This window comes from Alexandromys fortis, unplaced genomic scaffold, assembly GCF_014885135.2.
Source record: "Alexandromys fortis isolate MF-2015 unplaced genomic scaffold, M_Fortis_MF-2015_v1.1 scaffold_141, whole genome shotgun sequence".
Classification (NCBI taxonomy): domain Eukaryota; kingdom Metazoa; phylum Chordata; class Mammalia; order Rodentia; family Cricetidae; genus Alexandromys; species Alexandromys fortis.
In genome coordinates, this window is record NW_026068060.1 from 4,544,799 (window position 1) to 4,560,379 (window position 15,581).

Sequence of the window (15,581 nt, forward strand, 5' to 3'; positions counted from 1 at the left end):
AACGGATGAAGATGCAGACACAGGGAAAGGCAGAAAGGGAGGGCAGACGGAAGGGAGGCCAGAAAAAAGAATGACATGGGGGGGGGGAGCGGGGGGGGGAGAAGAGGCAGGAGGCCGAGAGCCACGAAGGGAGGCGAGAGGGAGAAAACCAAGGGGTAGAAAGCTGCAGAGACTGAGCGGGCACTAGCCTAGGAGGAGGGAGGGAGGGAGGGAGCCTGCCTCCGCTGCCTCCCGGCCTCTCTTTTGTCCCTTCCCTTCTCCCTGCGTCACGCTCCCCTAGCCCGGCCTCCCCTCCTGCTCCCTCCTCCGCCCCGCTCCTCCTCCCTAGGGCTGGATGGAATTTTTTCCCCTGGACCCGGGCCAGCTTCAGGGCAGGGGGGTGGGGGGGGGGGAAAGCCTGGCCGGACTGGGCTGGGCGGTGGGGAGGGGCTGGGCAGGGGCCCCCCGGGGAGGGGGCCGGTCCGAGGCCACGCTGCCCGCGGGGTCTAGGGCGGGGGAGCCAAGGCTCGCAGTGCCGGGAGGAGGCACCGGCCGGAGGCTGCAGGCGACCGGGGGCGGAGGGTGGCGGGGCTGGCGGGAGGAAGGGGAGAGGCCGCGGGCGGCAGAGGGAGAGGATGGAGAACCTGGGGCTGGGGCTGGAGGACACTGGGTCCCCGCGACGCTGGAGCCGCGGAGCGGTGAGTCTGCGGAACAGGAGGGGGGGATGGGACCTGGGCCGGACTCCAGGGTCCCCCAAGGGAGGAGGCAGCCAGCCTGGGCCTGGATTTCTGGGTTCTGACTTGGATGGCAGAGAAGTGGTGGCGGTTGTGGTTCGGCGGGGGGAGGGTAGTGAGCTGGGAGTACGAACTCCTCAGTCTTTGATGGAGGGAGCTGGAGGTCTAGATTCTGGGTTCCCCGGGTTACAGAAGCTGGGAGAACCTCTGAGATTCTAAAGGAAGGATGTAAGATCCCAGAGAGTAAGGGACTGGGGACCAGATGCCAGAGACCGCAGGGGAGTTGGAGGAAGACTGTCTGGCTCTGGAGGTGCCTCCGGCGGCCCAAGGGTTAACGTCTGGCTGGAAGGGCGGGGGAGGGGCAGAGATGGGGCTGCGGGGCTTTGCGGGGTCAAGGGTGAGCCGTGTGAGTGGGAGGGTGCCAGGAGGAGGGGGAGGTTGTCTGGGCTGCCAGACGGGCCCGGGTCAGCGCCCGGGGCAGGGGATGTCTGGTAGTGTAGAGGCCCTGCGTCCACGTTTCTCTGGGGACCTAGAGGCCTCGGCCCCCTCCTCCCTCAGAGTCCACCTTCCAGCCTCTTAACAAAACTCCGCAATCCGAAACTCTAGATGCAGTCTGCCCAGGACCCAGGAGTCTGGGCCACCCAGCTGCTTCTTGCCTCTGACCGACAGTCTACTCTCTTACTATCACCTTCGGCCCAGAAGCATAGGCCACCACTCCCGCGCCCCATCCCTCCTTCAGAACCCAAGAGTCAGGACCCTAAGTATTTTTCTTCTTAGTTGCTAGGATGTGTTGGGGGGGGGGGTAGGGGGGGACTTCTTACCCGGAACCACGAGTCCCCCACCTCGCCTTAGCCCCAGCTGGAGTCCAGCCCTCCAGGGGTTAAGGGGGCGGGGCCAGTTGGTTGCTATGGTGCCAGACTGTTTGGGTCTGCTCTCTGACCCTTGGGGGCTCCCTAGGGTCTGCAAAAGGGGGGGGGGAGGGGACCCAAACCTGGAAAAGTCCAGTGCCTACCCATTCCCCAAAGCAAGTCTATGAACCCAGGGGAAGTGCACCCACGCCTGGGGCATTGACCTTGAACCAGTCCGGGACCTTCTCAGCCTCAGTTTCCCCTTTGGGGAGAAACTTGCTGGGTGTGAGAGAGATGCTCTGGTCTGGAGAATCTTCAAGATTCTTGCTTCCCCGCTTTCCTCACCCCCCTCCTCAGGCCCCAGGCAGCCCCGGGGCATGCTGGGAACCCAGGCCTGGGCTCTGGGCCAGGTTGTTGGGGCGGGGGGAGCCTCCTCCCTTCCCCTTCCTCCCCACCTTGGCCTGACTCTCGCCCCGCCTGAGGGTCTGGGAGGTTGGAAAGGAGGGAAAGGAGGACTGGTGCTGGGGCCGAAGACCCGTCTTAGGCCCCCCGTCTCCCGCCTTGCTTCTCCGCCCCCTTCCCGCCTCCCTCCCCCCTCCCCGCCTCAGCAGGTCGCTACCCCGGCCCAGGGCCCCTTCTCAACCCACCCCCACTCCACCCCCAGTTCCAGACCTGGCTCTGAGCGGCGAGGAGGAGGGAGGGAGAGAGGGAAGGAGGAAAAAAAAGAGAGAGGATGGGGGAGGGGAGGGAAAAGAGAAGAAAATCTGGGAGGGAAGGCGAAAAGAGGGAGAGAAAGGGAGAGAGAGACCCCGGAGAGGAGGGTGGAGGCTAGACTGAATAAGAAGCGGGGAGAAAAAGAGGAGAGGAATTCAGAGAAAGAGCGAAAATGAGAGACAAAGCCAGGGAAGGAGGGGGCGAAAGAAGACAGTGTAAAAGAGGGAGAGAATTGAGAGGTAGATATGGAAGATACGAGGTGAGGAAGAGGAGAGGTGAATGTGGAAAGGGTCAGCCAGAAGGGAGACAAGAGTGAGTACTAGGCATGCAGATATGGCAGAAGAGGAGAGCCCAGACAGGGAAGATACAAACTGAGAAAGAGAGAGAAATAGGAAAGGGCAGGGTAAAGCAAAACGAGCGGAAAGAAAGAAACAAGAAGATGGACATGGAACCTAGAAGCCCCAGAGGACCAGTTGTGAGCTCAGAGCCTCAGGGTGGGTGCAGATCCTAGGGCCCCTCCCACCTGCAGCCGACTGCCTTTGGCCAAGTGGTTTCCTCTCTGGGGGCTCAGGGATGAAGGTAGCAACCTCATTCTGAGTTGGGAGGAGTCTTGGAGACAGGGCCCTTGTTGGTATCTTTACTCCTGGATCATAGCTGTCACCCGGAAGGTAGAGAGTAGGGGAAAGTAGAAAGGAAGGTTTCTTCTGAGAGCCTCATGAGTATTCTTGAGACCCAGGAACCCTTAAGCTCAGGCCTGGGGTCTGAAACCTTGAGGGGTTTCAGGAGGGGGGCAGATTACCAAGACAAATGAGTCCCCTTCTTTCTACACTCCAAAGGCCAGGTCCCTTCCCCGGGTGTGCCTCCTGTAAGGGAAGTGCTAGTGGTTGGACTCGGGGGTCTGCAAGGGTGGGGTGAGGGGAAAGACTGACCCCTGAGTTTGAGATGGTAAGAGCGCTAGGGACTGTCAGAGAGCTGAGTCTGAGGGCTGTTGGGTGTGGAGCGTCGGATCCTCAGATCTGCTGTGGGAGGGAGGACTGCGACCTGGACTCCTGAGTCTGAAATTGGAAGGAGGTCTGGAGCCAGTACCCCTGAGTCTGAGGGAGGAAGGCTGGGTTCTGGACCCCTGGGTCTGAAGAGGCCTGGAGTTTGAATCCCTGGCTTTGAAGGAGGGGGACTGAGGTCTAGATTGTGGGATAAGGGCTGGGACTGAATTCCTGGGTTCCTTGGGGAGGAGGGGGCCGGGGGCCCGGACTCCTGGGTCCTGGCACCCACCCGTAGAACCGACCTTGCGGGGCCTTCGCCGCACACAAGCTCGTGTCTGTGGGTCCGTGTCGGGGGCTCACCGTCGCGGCTGGGACCTCCCCGGCCCTCCCCACCCTCCCTATTTCTCCTGGTCCCCCATCATTCCATCTGTCAATCTGCCCACCTGCCGCGCCCCCCGGGCTGAGGTAGGAGGTTGTATAGTTGAGGAAGACACCCGAGGAGATCACTATACGGCCTCCTAGCTTTCCCCAGGCTGCGCCCTGCACGGGAAGGGGCCGGCGGGGACCCCAGGTCCATACTACTGCACCACAGTTCTTGGGATGAGCTGGGGTGCCTTTTCTGCCCACACCCTGTGTCTTAGCCGTTTTCTTTGCAGTCTCTCTGCCATTAGGAGATTTCCTCGTTTTCTGTCTCTATTACCCCGCAGTTTCTGGGGTTCTCGAAGCTTCTGTTTCTCTAGAGCTCTGAATCTATCTCTTATCTCTGTGACATTTTGGATCTCTGGGCCACTTGATGTCTCTCCAGGCTTCTCTGTCTTCTTTGCCCGGTTTCTGTCCCCTAGGGCTCAGTGTATCTGCCAGTGTTCCTTTCTCATTTCCCTGCTCCCACCTCTGGGGAAAACGACTTTCCTGGTCCACCATAGCTACAATGCTGGCTTCTAGGTCCCTGAGACCCTTTAACCTGTGAGGACGTCCAGGGTCACAGGTGAGGTTCTTGGGAGCCTGGCGCCTGGCTCAGCTACAAATTTAGGGATTGCAGGTGACCCCTGACAACCTTCCTCTAGATGGAGCCTGACATTTGACCACCAGCTGAAAGATAATCTCTGATCTTAGGCTACAGCTCCCCCTCCCCCACGGTGACCTCACAAAGGTTACTAGCTACTCCTCAGACACAGAGACCCTCTGTGATGGCCCCTGTTGCCCTAGTGGGGAGCATCGCCCTGTTGTTCCCGCTGATCTTCAGGGCGTCCACGTGGGCATGTCTCTTCTGCTTCACCACCCATGAGGAACGCCTTCGTCTCTGCCAGCTGTTTGTGGGCACAGAGGGCCCCAAGCTGGGCCAGTGTAAAAACGCACTCACAGCTGCCTTTGAGGGTCTCTCAGACGTGGAAATCAGTGAGGAGACCCCTGTCCTTGATCCAGGGCACTGGGAGGGGCAGGAGAGACCTTGATCAACTCCACGAAGTAAAGCTGAGTACAGAATTACTTAGGCAGAGACTCAGGAGAGGGACGGTGGAAAGAAACACAGAGAGGGGTGGAGACAGTGCCTGGGGGAGAGGCTAGGGACAGTGAAGTCCTTGACGACTGACTGAGTGAAAGGATCAGTGCTCAGAGGGAGGAGGGCGTGAGTGGGAAGGTCAGATATCTAGAGGTCCAGAGACAGGTACGTAGAGACAGAGAGGGACAGAGTTCTGAAGATAGAAAGAGACCCAGAGTCAGGGAGAAAGGGACTGATGGAGAGAGGGGGCCAGGGACGTAGGGAGAGACAGTGGTCCAGAGAGATAGGACAGCGACCGATGATGTTGGAATAGATTGAGAGGGCATAACAGATCCAGGGTGGTGTGATAGAGACAGAGGTCTAGAGCGAGATGAGGAGAGGAGAGACTAGAGGGAGGGAGGAATAGACACCCAGATTGAGGGTTAGGGTTGGGGAAAGAAATTGAGAATGTGTGTGTGTGTGTGTGTGTGTGTGTGTGTGTGTGTGTGTGTTATCTCTCCAGAGAGGGCACAGAGACCCTGAAGTGGGGTCGGGGGTGGACACTTTCAGCCATGAATCAGACGTAGAACATAACTGGCACCAGATAAGTGCCATGATGCTTCCTCAGCCTGCTTCCTGTCCACCCTCAGACTATGACGAGAGGGGGCACCTTCACGATGCTTTCACACAGATGACCCTCGCCCTCCAGGAGGTGGCTGCAGCTCAGGGTGAGTGTTTCATGGAATTTGGCTTCTGTTTCCCCCACCTTCCACCCTCCCTTGCCCCAGACTATGTGGAGGCATAAGACATTCCTCTGGTTGGAGGGAGTGATGCTGGAAACGTGTGTGAATAAGGTTGGTTGTTGGGGAAGCTTCGGAGGCAAGTGGAGCTGAAGATGGCAAGGAACGGATGGAAGTATAGAAGTCAAAAGGGTTTGAAGCCCTGTGGGGTCAAGTTCATGTGACCCATCTGTGGTTCTCACTGTTTGGGCTCTGAAGTCTGGGTGTGATTTTGCCTCTCACCTAGGCTCCACTTACTCACCTATAAAATAGAACATTCTCTTCTACGGGGAGACGTGCACTTTATCTCCCAATCAGAGCTCACTGGCAGGGGATGATTCTTTTTTATGGAGGTCATAATCCCTTAGGACAAGACACATACACATATATTTCTCATGGCTAACAAAGGTAGGAGCCGTGGAGCTAGCCATTCAAGGGATAGACATGGAGAGTCAGTGCCAGACTCCTTGCTTGGGACATTAGGGGAGAACATGCCCCTGTAGATGTATGGAGCAAACCTTAAGGCTCTGGGGACATGTAAACACATGATTAGCAGTAGTCACACCTGGTCACCCCAACCACGGAACACACAATCTCTTACGTAGCAGTATGTGTATGGCAGTGTGAGAAGTCATTTTTGTTTGTTTAAGGATAACTTGGCCATTCCCAGGATCTGGGAGCTCATGGCCTTTTTTTTTTTTCCTTTTCTTTTTCAATGGTTCATTTTGTTCACTAAGTTTGATATCAGAACCCTCCCAAACAAAGGGTCCATTCATTGAGGGGGCGTCCATGACCATCGTGGAAGAGAATTTTCTGTGTGTCCCCATTCCCAAAAAAAACTTGAGGAACCTGAGAGATGGAAGGAATGCAGGAGACTGGGGAATGCCTTCTGTTCCTGTTTGGGCTTGTCTCCTTTTTGGAAACTTATAAAAAGGTACCAAATGCAGACCTGGGAGTAGGGCAGAGGCTTGGGGGTAGATGGAAGCTGGACTTAGAGAGGAGGCAGGCAGCCTGTGACATGGATCTGAGAACACAGTGAAGAGGAGGGACGAGAAAGTGGGCCTGGATCTGGTGGTCTGTTACAGGGAAAGGAAAGAGTTGCCTTCACTTGGGGTCTGGCTTCTTAGGAGTGACATTTGTTAAGACAGGGAGCAGGGAGGAAAGAGCTGGACTGGGTACAGATGATTAGGGTAGTTACACAATAACCATGAAGGAATATTCGTGGTGACATCCACAAGGCATCTCAACACCGGAATGTTGGGAATCAGTAAAGGTAATTTATGACGATGTCCTAAGGCACCTGGAAAAACCGCAGTGATATAAGTAAGGTGGAGGAGCTTCTGCTATCGGTTTAGACAGACATTCTGGGACACCACAGAGGGAGAGATTGGAGACTGAGAGGAACTGGCACAGTAAGTTCTTCAGAGGGAGGCCTATGGAATATTCCAGAATCACCTGTGGGGTCAGAGCTGGGACCAAAGCTGCTAATGCCCTGCCCTTGAGATGCTTGTATTCAATAGTGTATTAAACAATAAACAGGTTCTGTGAGGTTGAAGGTGTGGCTCGGGGTAGAGAACCTGTGAAGAATCTACCAGTGAGGTTCTAAGGTTATGGCTTCGTAATAAAACTCTCACTTAGAATCCAGCAGTAAAAGGCTGGGGCTATTTCTAAGCTATAGAGTATTTGCTTATAGGAATAGTCTCAGGCCCTGTCTTTTATGCTAATTATTCTCCTAAGGGATTTTTAGTTACCAGTCCGGTGAGGTAGGAAAGTTAGGGCTGAGCTGTGCTTGAAGACATGTAGTCAGAATTTAGGATAATTGTGCATTGGATGAGCCAGGCTAGTGCCTTCTGTTGGGGGTCACACAGGTGATAATGTCTCTGTATACACACCGTAAGTTTACGGTGTGAGTATACACTGAATATCCTTTGTGCAGCATCTGAAATCTGGACTGTTTCTAAGCTAGATGTGGTTTATCATTCCAATGTCACGGCAGGGAGCATGTAGCTCAATTGATAGAGTACGTGAAGTAATGGATTTTACCCTTAGCCCCTAGTCGCACACATCTGTGATTTCAGTACTCAGTGGAGACAAGAGGATCATCCTTGGTTACATTATGCGTTTGAAGCCGGCCCAGGCTACAAGAGACCTGTGTTAAAGGAAAATAAAGTATCCAGGTGTGGTGATGGCTCACACAATGCAGGTATTTTGGGAGGCTGAGGCAGTAGGATCAAAGGAGCCTAGGTTACATAGACTGTCTCAAATACCAGACAAAACAGTGACATACATGTGTTCTTACTCTATGTGCATGTGTGTGTATGAAATGTTCCAAAACACAAAACCCTTTTGAGCGTTATCTTTGCTCCGCATAGCATCATGTGACAGGCCACAGGTAAAACTCAGGCCCATGCTGGGTGGTGGTGGTGCACGCCTTTAATCCCTGCACTCAAGAGGCAGAGGCAGGCAGATCTCTGAGTTCGTGGCCAACCTGGTCTACAAGAGCTAGTTCCAGGACAGGCTCCTGAAGCTACAGAGAAACCCTGTCTAAAAAACAAACAAACAAAAACCAACTCAGGCCGACTCAAAATATTGTGATAACTCAAACTTCAGACATGAAACAAGTGAATTTCCATTTTTACTTTATTTATTTATGTGTCTGAGTATTTGCCTACATGCATGTCTGTGCACCAGATTCATGCCTTGTGCCTGAGGAGACCAGAAAAGGTTGTCAGATCCCCTGGAGTTGTAGTGACAGGTGATTGTGAGCCACCATGTGGGATCTGGCTGGAAATTGAACCCAAGGCCTCTGCCAAAATGGCAGGTTGTCTTAACTGCTTAGGCATTTCTCCAGCCTCTGCTCCTTTCCTTTCCTTTCCTTTCCTTTCCTTTCCTTTCCTTTCCTTTCCTTTCCTTTCCTTTCCTTTCCTTTCCTTTCCTTTCCTTTCCTTCCCTTCCCTTCCCTTCCCTTCCCTTCCCTTCCCTTCCCTTCCCTTCCCTTCCCTTCCCTTCCCTTTTTCCTTTTCCTTTTCCTTTTCCTTTGCCCTTCCCTTCCCCTTCCTTCCTTCCTTCCTTCCTTCCTTCCTTCCTTCCTTCCTTCCTTCCTTCCTTTCTTTCTTTCTTCCTTTCTTCCTTTCTTCCTTTCTATTTTTATTCATTGAAGACAGGGTTTCACTGTGTAACATCCCTGATTGCCCTGGAACTCTGTAGACACAGCTGACCTCCAACTCACAGATCCGCCTGCCTCTGCTGGAATTAAAAAGGCATGCGCCACCACTGCCTGGCTCCTGGTTTTTTGTTTTGATTTCCTGTTTTTGTTTTGTTTTTTGGTTTTTCAAGACAGGGTTTGTCTGTGTAGCTTTGGAGCCTGTCTTGGCAGTCACTCTGTATGTAGACCAGGCTGGCTTCACATAGAGCCATCTGTCTGCCTTTCAAGTGCTGGGAACAAAGATGTGCGCCACCACTGCTCTACCTGGCTCCTGTTTTAATGTTTTTTAAGCATGTGTATACGTCCATGAGTTTTCTGGAGACGTCTCTGGTCTCCGTGAGAACCTATCCTAACAAACGCCAATAGCTGAGAATGAAAAAGATTCCATTTCCCATAGCACTCAATCCTGCCCACGCAGGTCTTTGTAGTAGACACTGCCACCATTGCTGTTTTATGCATGGGGAAACTGAGGACCAGAGAGTTGTCACCTGACCAACCTCACATACGTACGGAGGCAGCTCTGGGATTCATGGATAAATAGAGCTCTGTGTGAAACAGATGTCCTCATAGCTCTAGGTGCCAGGACTCACCCCCAGTGTCCGAGCTCCTAACACATGCCCCCTCACTGATTGCAGCACTCTTTGTACCATCAGGGTTCAGTTGGCATAATCCATGTTCCACTTACCCTGTTAGCATGTTTCCCCTTACTCCTGACCCTGTGTGTACTAGATACTTAAACCTGTCCCACCCCTGCCCACCTCACAGGTCTCCGTGGTACACCTGCTATATCCCACCCACTCATACCCTCCTGGGAGTCATTGATTTGGCTCCTAGATGTAGCTTGTGTGAGGCCTTCAGGATTTTGGCCTTCCATTGAGGGCTCCACTCTGACCTCCTTACGGCACTAGGTCATACTCCAGCTCTTTATGGTTAAGAGAATGACCGCAAAACCAGCTTCTTGGCTTTGGTGTTTCTCTGTAGACAACATATACCATTCTTTAGTTAATGCCTTCAGTTCGTTGACAGTTTCATACACACATGAGGTAACCATCCTCATTGCTGTGACAGATTACAAGACAATAACCTTAATGGAGAAAAGGTTTATCCTAGCTCACTGAGAGTATAGTCCAGTGGTTCTCAACCTGTGGGTCATGACTTCTTTGGAACTTTCCCAAGGGTCGCCTAAGTCCACTGGAAAACACAGATGTTTACATTATATTTCATAGCAGTAGCAAATGTTACAGTTGTGAAGTAGCAACAGAAATAATTTTATGGTTGGGGTCACCACAGCAGGAGGAACTGTATTAAAGGGTCACAGCATTAGGAAGGCTTGGAACCACTGCTATATTGTGGCAGGAAGTCAAAGCAGGAGCGGGAGATCACATTGCATACACAGCCTCGAAGCAGGGAAAAACGAATGCTGGTGTTCAATTTGTTCGTTTTGATTCACTCTAGGACCCCAGTCCATGGTATGGTACAAAGCACATACAGGGTAGGTCTTCCCACCCCTCGACAGGCCCAGAGGTTTATTTCCATGGTGATTCTAAATCCTAGGAATCTGACAATAAATATGAACTATCATACTAGTCTAAGGTGTACCCAAATGATGTCGTTTTAACACCTCTAAGAATGTTGGCTCCAAGTACTGTGGCGTTCTTCCATACTGCACTGGGGATTAGGGTTGCACATATGAATGGGGTGGGGATGGACACTGTCCCAACCATTTCCACCAGAAGGACCCTTTGCCTTGTTGGTCTCTGGTGAGCTCCATCTCATGATCTGGAGGGTACTGTGGTGGTGAGAATTAAGGACTCAGAACATAACAGTATAGAAGGGAGAACTGAATAGTGGTTGGCCGGGGGTGGGGGATGACGACGACTGGGAAATGTTCTGTTTAAAGACAGTGGTGGTCACTGAACTGCTAATTGCTGCCTTATGGCACTATGGTCTTTGTTATATAGCTTTGGATATTTTTTTTAAAGATGCCAAGCATTTTTGTGACATCAGTTTTGTGTGTTGGCAATCCATTTATTTTTTTAAGATTTATTTTTAATCATATGGATGGGGGGAGCAGGGCACTGGTGCAGAGGGCATTGGTTCAGGAGTCTTCGAAGTCCTGGAGAGGGCATCAGATGCCCTGAAGTTAGAGTTACAAATGGTTGTGAAACTTGTAACATGGGTGCTTGGAAATAGAACTGGGTCTTCTGCAAGACATTGTCGTAACTGCAGAACTATCTCTTCAGCCGCCTTCCCATTGTTTTGCAAAGAGATATCAATATTTTTGCTATGTTGAAGCAGGGTTTCTCCTTGTGGCCTTGGCTGTCCTCAAACTCACTTTGTAGACCAAGCTGGCTTTGAACTCATAGAAATCCTCCTATTTTTGCTTCCCAATTGCTGGGATTAAAAGCACCCAACACCACCTACCGACCAAGATAAGAAACTTTTATATAACTGTCCCAAAGTTGTATATTGGCAAATAGTTCATAAATAAAAAGGAAACAAGCTGGCGGTCGTGGTGCACACCTTTAATCCCAACACTTGGGAGGCAGAGGCTGCTGGATCTCAAAGTTCAAGGCCCACCTGGTCTACAGAGGGAGTTCCTGGATAGCCAGGGCTAGAAAGACAAACCCTATCTTTAAAAATAAAACAAAATAAAAAATAAAAACAGAAAGAAAGAAAAAAATAGGGAACAAAGAAGAGAAAAAGAAACACTTTACTGCCTGGTGTTTATCATATCCAGGTGATACATTTGGGTCTAAGGCTACAGCTGGTGACCTACTGTCCTGCTGGACTCTCAAATTCACTAGACATACTTAATGGGTTGTTTTGTAAGACTCGGGACCCTTTTGTGAGGATGCTGTATTCAAAAAGTGGAAGCTTGGGGAACATTGAGAAAAGAGTGGAAAGGTTAAGAGTCAGAGATTTGAGAGGACTAGACAAAGCAAGCAGTTTGTGGACCAATGTACTCCTGAGTTCACAGCAGCTGTAGTTGCCTGACCAAGATCAAGTCCGTCGACATTCCAGTGCTGTGGGGAGGGGCTCACAAGACTCCACCCCAAATGGAGGCAAATGGATCAGGAGAGCCAGTTGTCTTCAAAGGTGCATGCAGTCCCTGATAGGTTGATAGGTTCACTGAAGGTAGGTGCACCACTGAATGGTCAGCACAGATTGAACTGAGCGGGTTATTACAGTTACGGGGGGAAAAAAATAAATGAAGAGGGTTAGGACAAGTAGGAAGTATAGGGTCTGGAAGAAGATAGGGGAGGGAATGAATATAATTGAAATACATTGCATGCATAATATGAAATTTTCAAAGAACAAAAAACATTCATTAAAAGCATACAAAAAAAGGAATGCCTTTAATCCCAACACTGGAAAGTTAGAAGGAGGCAGAGCTCTGAGTTCAAGGCCTACCTGGACTTCATAGTGAGCCACCGTCTTAAAACAAAATACCAAGAAGATGGACTTATGCCGTTATCCTATCTCAGCATCTAATTTGCATATGTGTAATTGCAATCTGGTGAAGTCTATGTAAACTGAAAGAGGCACAATGAGATAAAAGTGGGGAGCTTTAGATTTGGGGTAATCAGAACCCTTGCGGTGACACTTGAGAGGGTAAGATATACAGAGTGGTGGAAAGCTGGGCAAAAGACATTTATAAGCAAGGTAAGGGTGACCTGGAAACTGAAAGTCAGCAAGAGGGCTGCTGCAGAGAAAGGCAACAACCAGCATTGTAGGGCCTAGTAAGCCCTGCAGAAGAGTTAATCATTGTCCTTCCCTTCCCACTAAGATATAAATGAATAGTGCTGTCGTGAGGCAGAAAGAGCGTCCTGAAGAAGTTTGCCAGCTTTCCCTTTGGACCTATGGAAGCTAGAAACACAGCATGTACCTATGGGAGAGACAGCGAGTCCTGACTCTTCGGCCATAGGGAAAGGGCTTTTAGTACAACCACCCTGCTTCATCCTCCAGGGTCCTTTAAGGCTGCCTTCCCTATTGCTGCAGCAAAAATGAAGAAGACCATTCAACAGCTTAAAAAAGGTAAACCAGCCTCCAGCCCCGCCCCCTGCAAACACAATGTGCCACACACAGACATTTGTACACTTGGAATCCTGCCTAAACCCTGGGACCAGTGGATTTCCTAGCCCAGGACGGATCATGTGACAATCCATCTGCTTTTAGCCCTGTGTTCAAAGGCATCCTCTTTAGTTGGTGTTTCTCTATCTGGGCCTACTAATTAGGTGCTGATTCTCCCACTTCCAAGGGTAATTAATACTTCGAGGTTGATTCCTCCTCAAGGCTCCTGTGCGCCCCCCCCCCCCATTTCACTTTTCCTAGTTAGTTGTAGGCTTTCAACTTGACACACTTGGCCTTGCTGCATCCTCTGGATGAAGTGCTGCAAACCCGGCCCTGCCCTTTAGGAACAATACGCTCTGTTCTGCCCTCCAAATGCTGCTTTAGGAGCCTAGGCTTGTTCTCCAGAGAAGAGGACTGCAAGTCCTGACTATTCCGCCTTAGGGTCATAGGCCTGAGGGAAATACCTTCAGGAGGGGCTCTAGGTAGGTCTCTCTGTCAACTATCTAGGTCCTAATGCCTCCTCCTTTCTCTCCACAGTCCAGGATTGCATCCCTCCTTGTGGTAAGGATTTAGTCCCATACTTAAAAAAAAGTAGGGGAAGCTGGGGCGGAAACGTGGAACCTAAGATGAAGACCATGAGTGGACCATAGATCCAAAGGAAGTCAATAGGAAAGTGCATAAACTAGGTATTCTGCCAAAACTTCCTAGCAAGAGTTTGGTGAAGGCCTGCCATCCTAGCTACTCCCAGAAGCTATGGCAGGAAGATCACACATCCAAGGCCACTATGGCTACATAAAGTTCTAGATCACGTCGGGCAACCTAGGGTGACCGTGTCTCAAAACAAAATCTAAAAAGAATTCTGAAGATAAAGCTCAGCACCGGAACACTTGTCTAGAATCTCCCAGTCAGGGGATGAGGGCATACCTCGGTGGAAGGGAGTTTGACTAGCGTGCATAAACCCGTAGGTTCCACTCCCAGTGACTACAACACACAAACAAAACATAAGTGTAATGTAGAAAACTGGCTTAACAAACCAGGAGGTGACCTGGGGGCCAACTAAGCAGGGTTATCCAAATAGTGCAGAAAATGTGGGGTCTTCTTTCACCTCGCCAGTAGAACCCTGGGAGTTCCCATAGATTCAACAAGGTCCGGAGAATTGATCTGGAGACACTCCTGGTCTCGGCTCACAGGCGTCCAGGAGGTCAGTAGGCGTTTCTACTGCTGGGGCTGCTTTTCCACAGTCTGCGACCTCCCTCTAGACTGTCCAGGTGAGGCGGCCGCGAAGGCGAGCCAGGGAAGGGGCGGGGCTTGTGCAGGCCTGCCAGAACGGCCTTTCCTCTCTCCAGTTCAGGACTTGACGGTGAAGCGAGGGGATCAGGCTTTGTTTTCTTGTGTCGTGGGCTTCCAGTTGCCTGAATCGGAGCTCACTTACTTATGGAAATTCGCGGGAGGAGGTGTGAGTCGGAACAGGGCCTGCTGGAGGGCTTAAGGGATCGGTTCTGCTTCGGGGAATGGAGGAGGCTAAGTTCAGGGTTTGGGGCCATAGGGTTGGGTTTAATGCGAGAGGGTAGTCGGAGACGTAGGGAAAGACTGAGGTTAAATATATGGAAGACCAGTGCTTGGATGTGCATTATGAGTCAGACTTTAAGAATGCTGGGAAGGGTTACTCAGGGCAGCGAGACGAGTCAGAGGCTTGCGAGCTGAGTCAGGGCTTGGGGAGGGGGTGTGCACTGGGCGGGGATTGCCCGTTCCGGCTGAGTCCGGGTGCTTTTGAGCTCCTCAGACCCGCCATCTCGCAGCTCCGGACTCAGGACGTGTCCTACTTCCGTGATGTGCCAGGGGCCCACGGGTACCTGGCGCGGATCCGGCCAGTGCAACCCACCCACCGCGGGACCTTCTCCTGCGTGATCCTGCACGACCAACGCCCCCTGGCGCGGCTCTACTTCTATCTGAACGGTGCGGGCGGGGCAAGGATGTGAGGAGAGGTGGGGCCGAGGGCGGGGTTCCGCCCTCTAACGCGCGCGCTCTGGCAGTGACCGGCCCTCCTCCGCCTGGGGAGACTGAGCTCCAGGTCACGTTCCGGGAAGTGACACATTGGACGCCGCGGGAGGCGGAAATGATCGAGCCCTGGAGGCCCAGCCTAAGCGAACTGCTTGCCAGGCCCCAGGCTCTGACGCTTGGCAACCTGTTCCTGCTCGCGGCTATTGCTGCACTCGTGTCTGCTAGCGTCACTGTGCTAGTGTGGTGAGTGCCGGCTTCCACCCTCGCCTCCCGCTGCTCCCCTTGTCCACGCCGCAGGCCTCCGACCCAGGAGTTCAGACTCCGTCCATCCTCCGAGTCCAGACCCCAGCCTCCTCCCTGAGCCCCAAAACCAGGTCTTCTCAGACTAAAGTTATATAGGCTCTAGACTACCTTCCTTAGACTCAGGGTTCTAGCCTCCAATTCTCCTTCAAACCTAGGAGACCTAACCCTTTTTTTCTCAGAGCCAGAAGTCCAGGTCCTAGCCCTCCTTGCCCAGGCTGAGAAATCCAGATTCTATCCTTATAGCTCATAAACTTACATAGTCTCGACACCAGGGCTCCTTGTAGACTCAGGTCTAGGCTCTCCTTGCACTTTGAAATCCTAATGTGTTTCTGTCACTGGGCCCTCCTTCAACGCACATACTCGTTTATTTTCCCAGGGTGTTTTTTCGATGGTACGTAAGTGGCAGCTAAGGAGGGTATCTGCCCTGATTTGACATTCTTCCCTGAAATAAAGAATGTATTTCAGTTCTGGATTCTCATTTGTT

The 15,581-nt window shown here is 51.8% G+C and overlaps 1 protein-coding gene across 4 annotated transcripts; it reads left to right on the plus strand.

Moving 5' to 3' along the window:
• Window positions 1-452: 452 nt before the first annotated feature.
• Spaca6 (sperm acrosome associated 6) lies at window positions 453-15,569 on the plus strand. Of its 4 annotated transcripts, XM_050120147.1 has the most exons (8): window positions 4,366-4,653; window positions 5,386-5,463; window positions 12,689-12,757; window positions 13,331-13,354; window positions 13,984-14,061; window positions 14,140-14,249; window positions 14,593-14,749; window positions 14,827-15,569. In XM_050120147.1, exons 1-8 carry the CDS (start codon window positions 4,446-4,448, stop codon window positions 15,039-15,041), a joined length of 939 nt encoding a protein of 312 aa, XP_049976104.1. In that variant the 5' UTR covers window positions 4,366-4,445; the 3' UTR covers window positions 15,042-15,569. The 4 variants fall into 4 exon arrangements, 1 of the variants encoding a protein (XP_049976104.1); XR_007588360.1 differs by lacking the exons at window positions 4,366-4,653; window positions 14,140-14,249; window positions 14,593-14,749; window positions 14,827-15,569 and adding an exon at window positions 453-677 and having other exon boundaries at window positions 13,331-14,126; XR_007588359.1 differs by lacking the exons at window positions 4,366-4,653; window positions 14,140-14,249; window positions 14,593-14,749; window positions 14,827-15,569 and adding an exon at window positions 453-677 and having other exon boundaries at window positions 12,689-14,126.
• The last annotated feature ends 12 nt before the right edge of the window (window positions 15,570-15,581 follow it).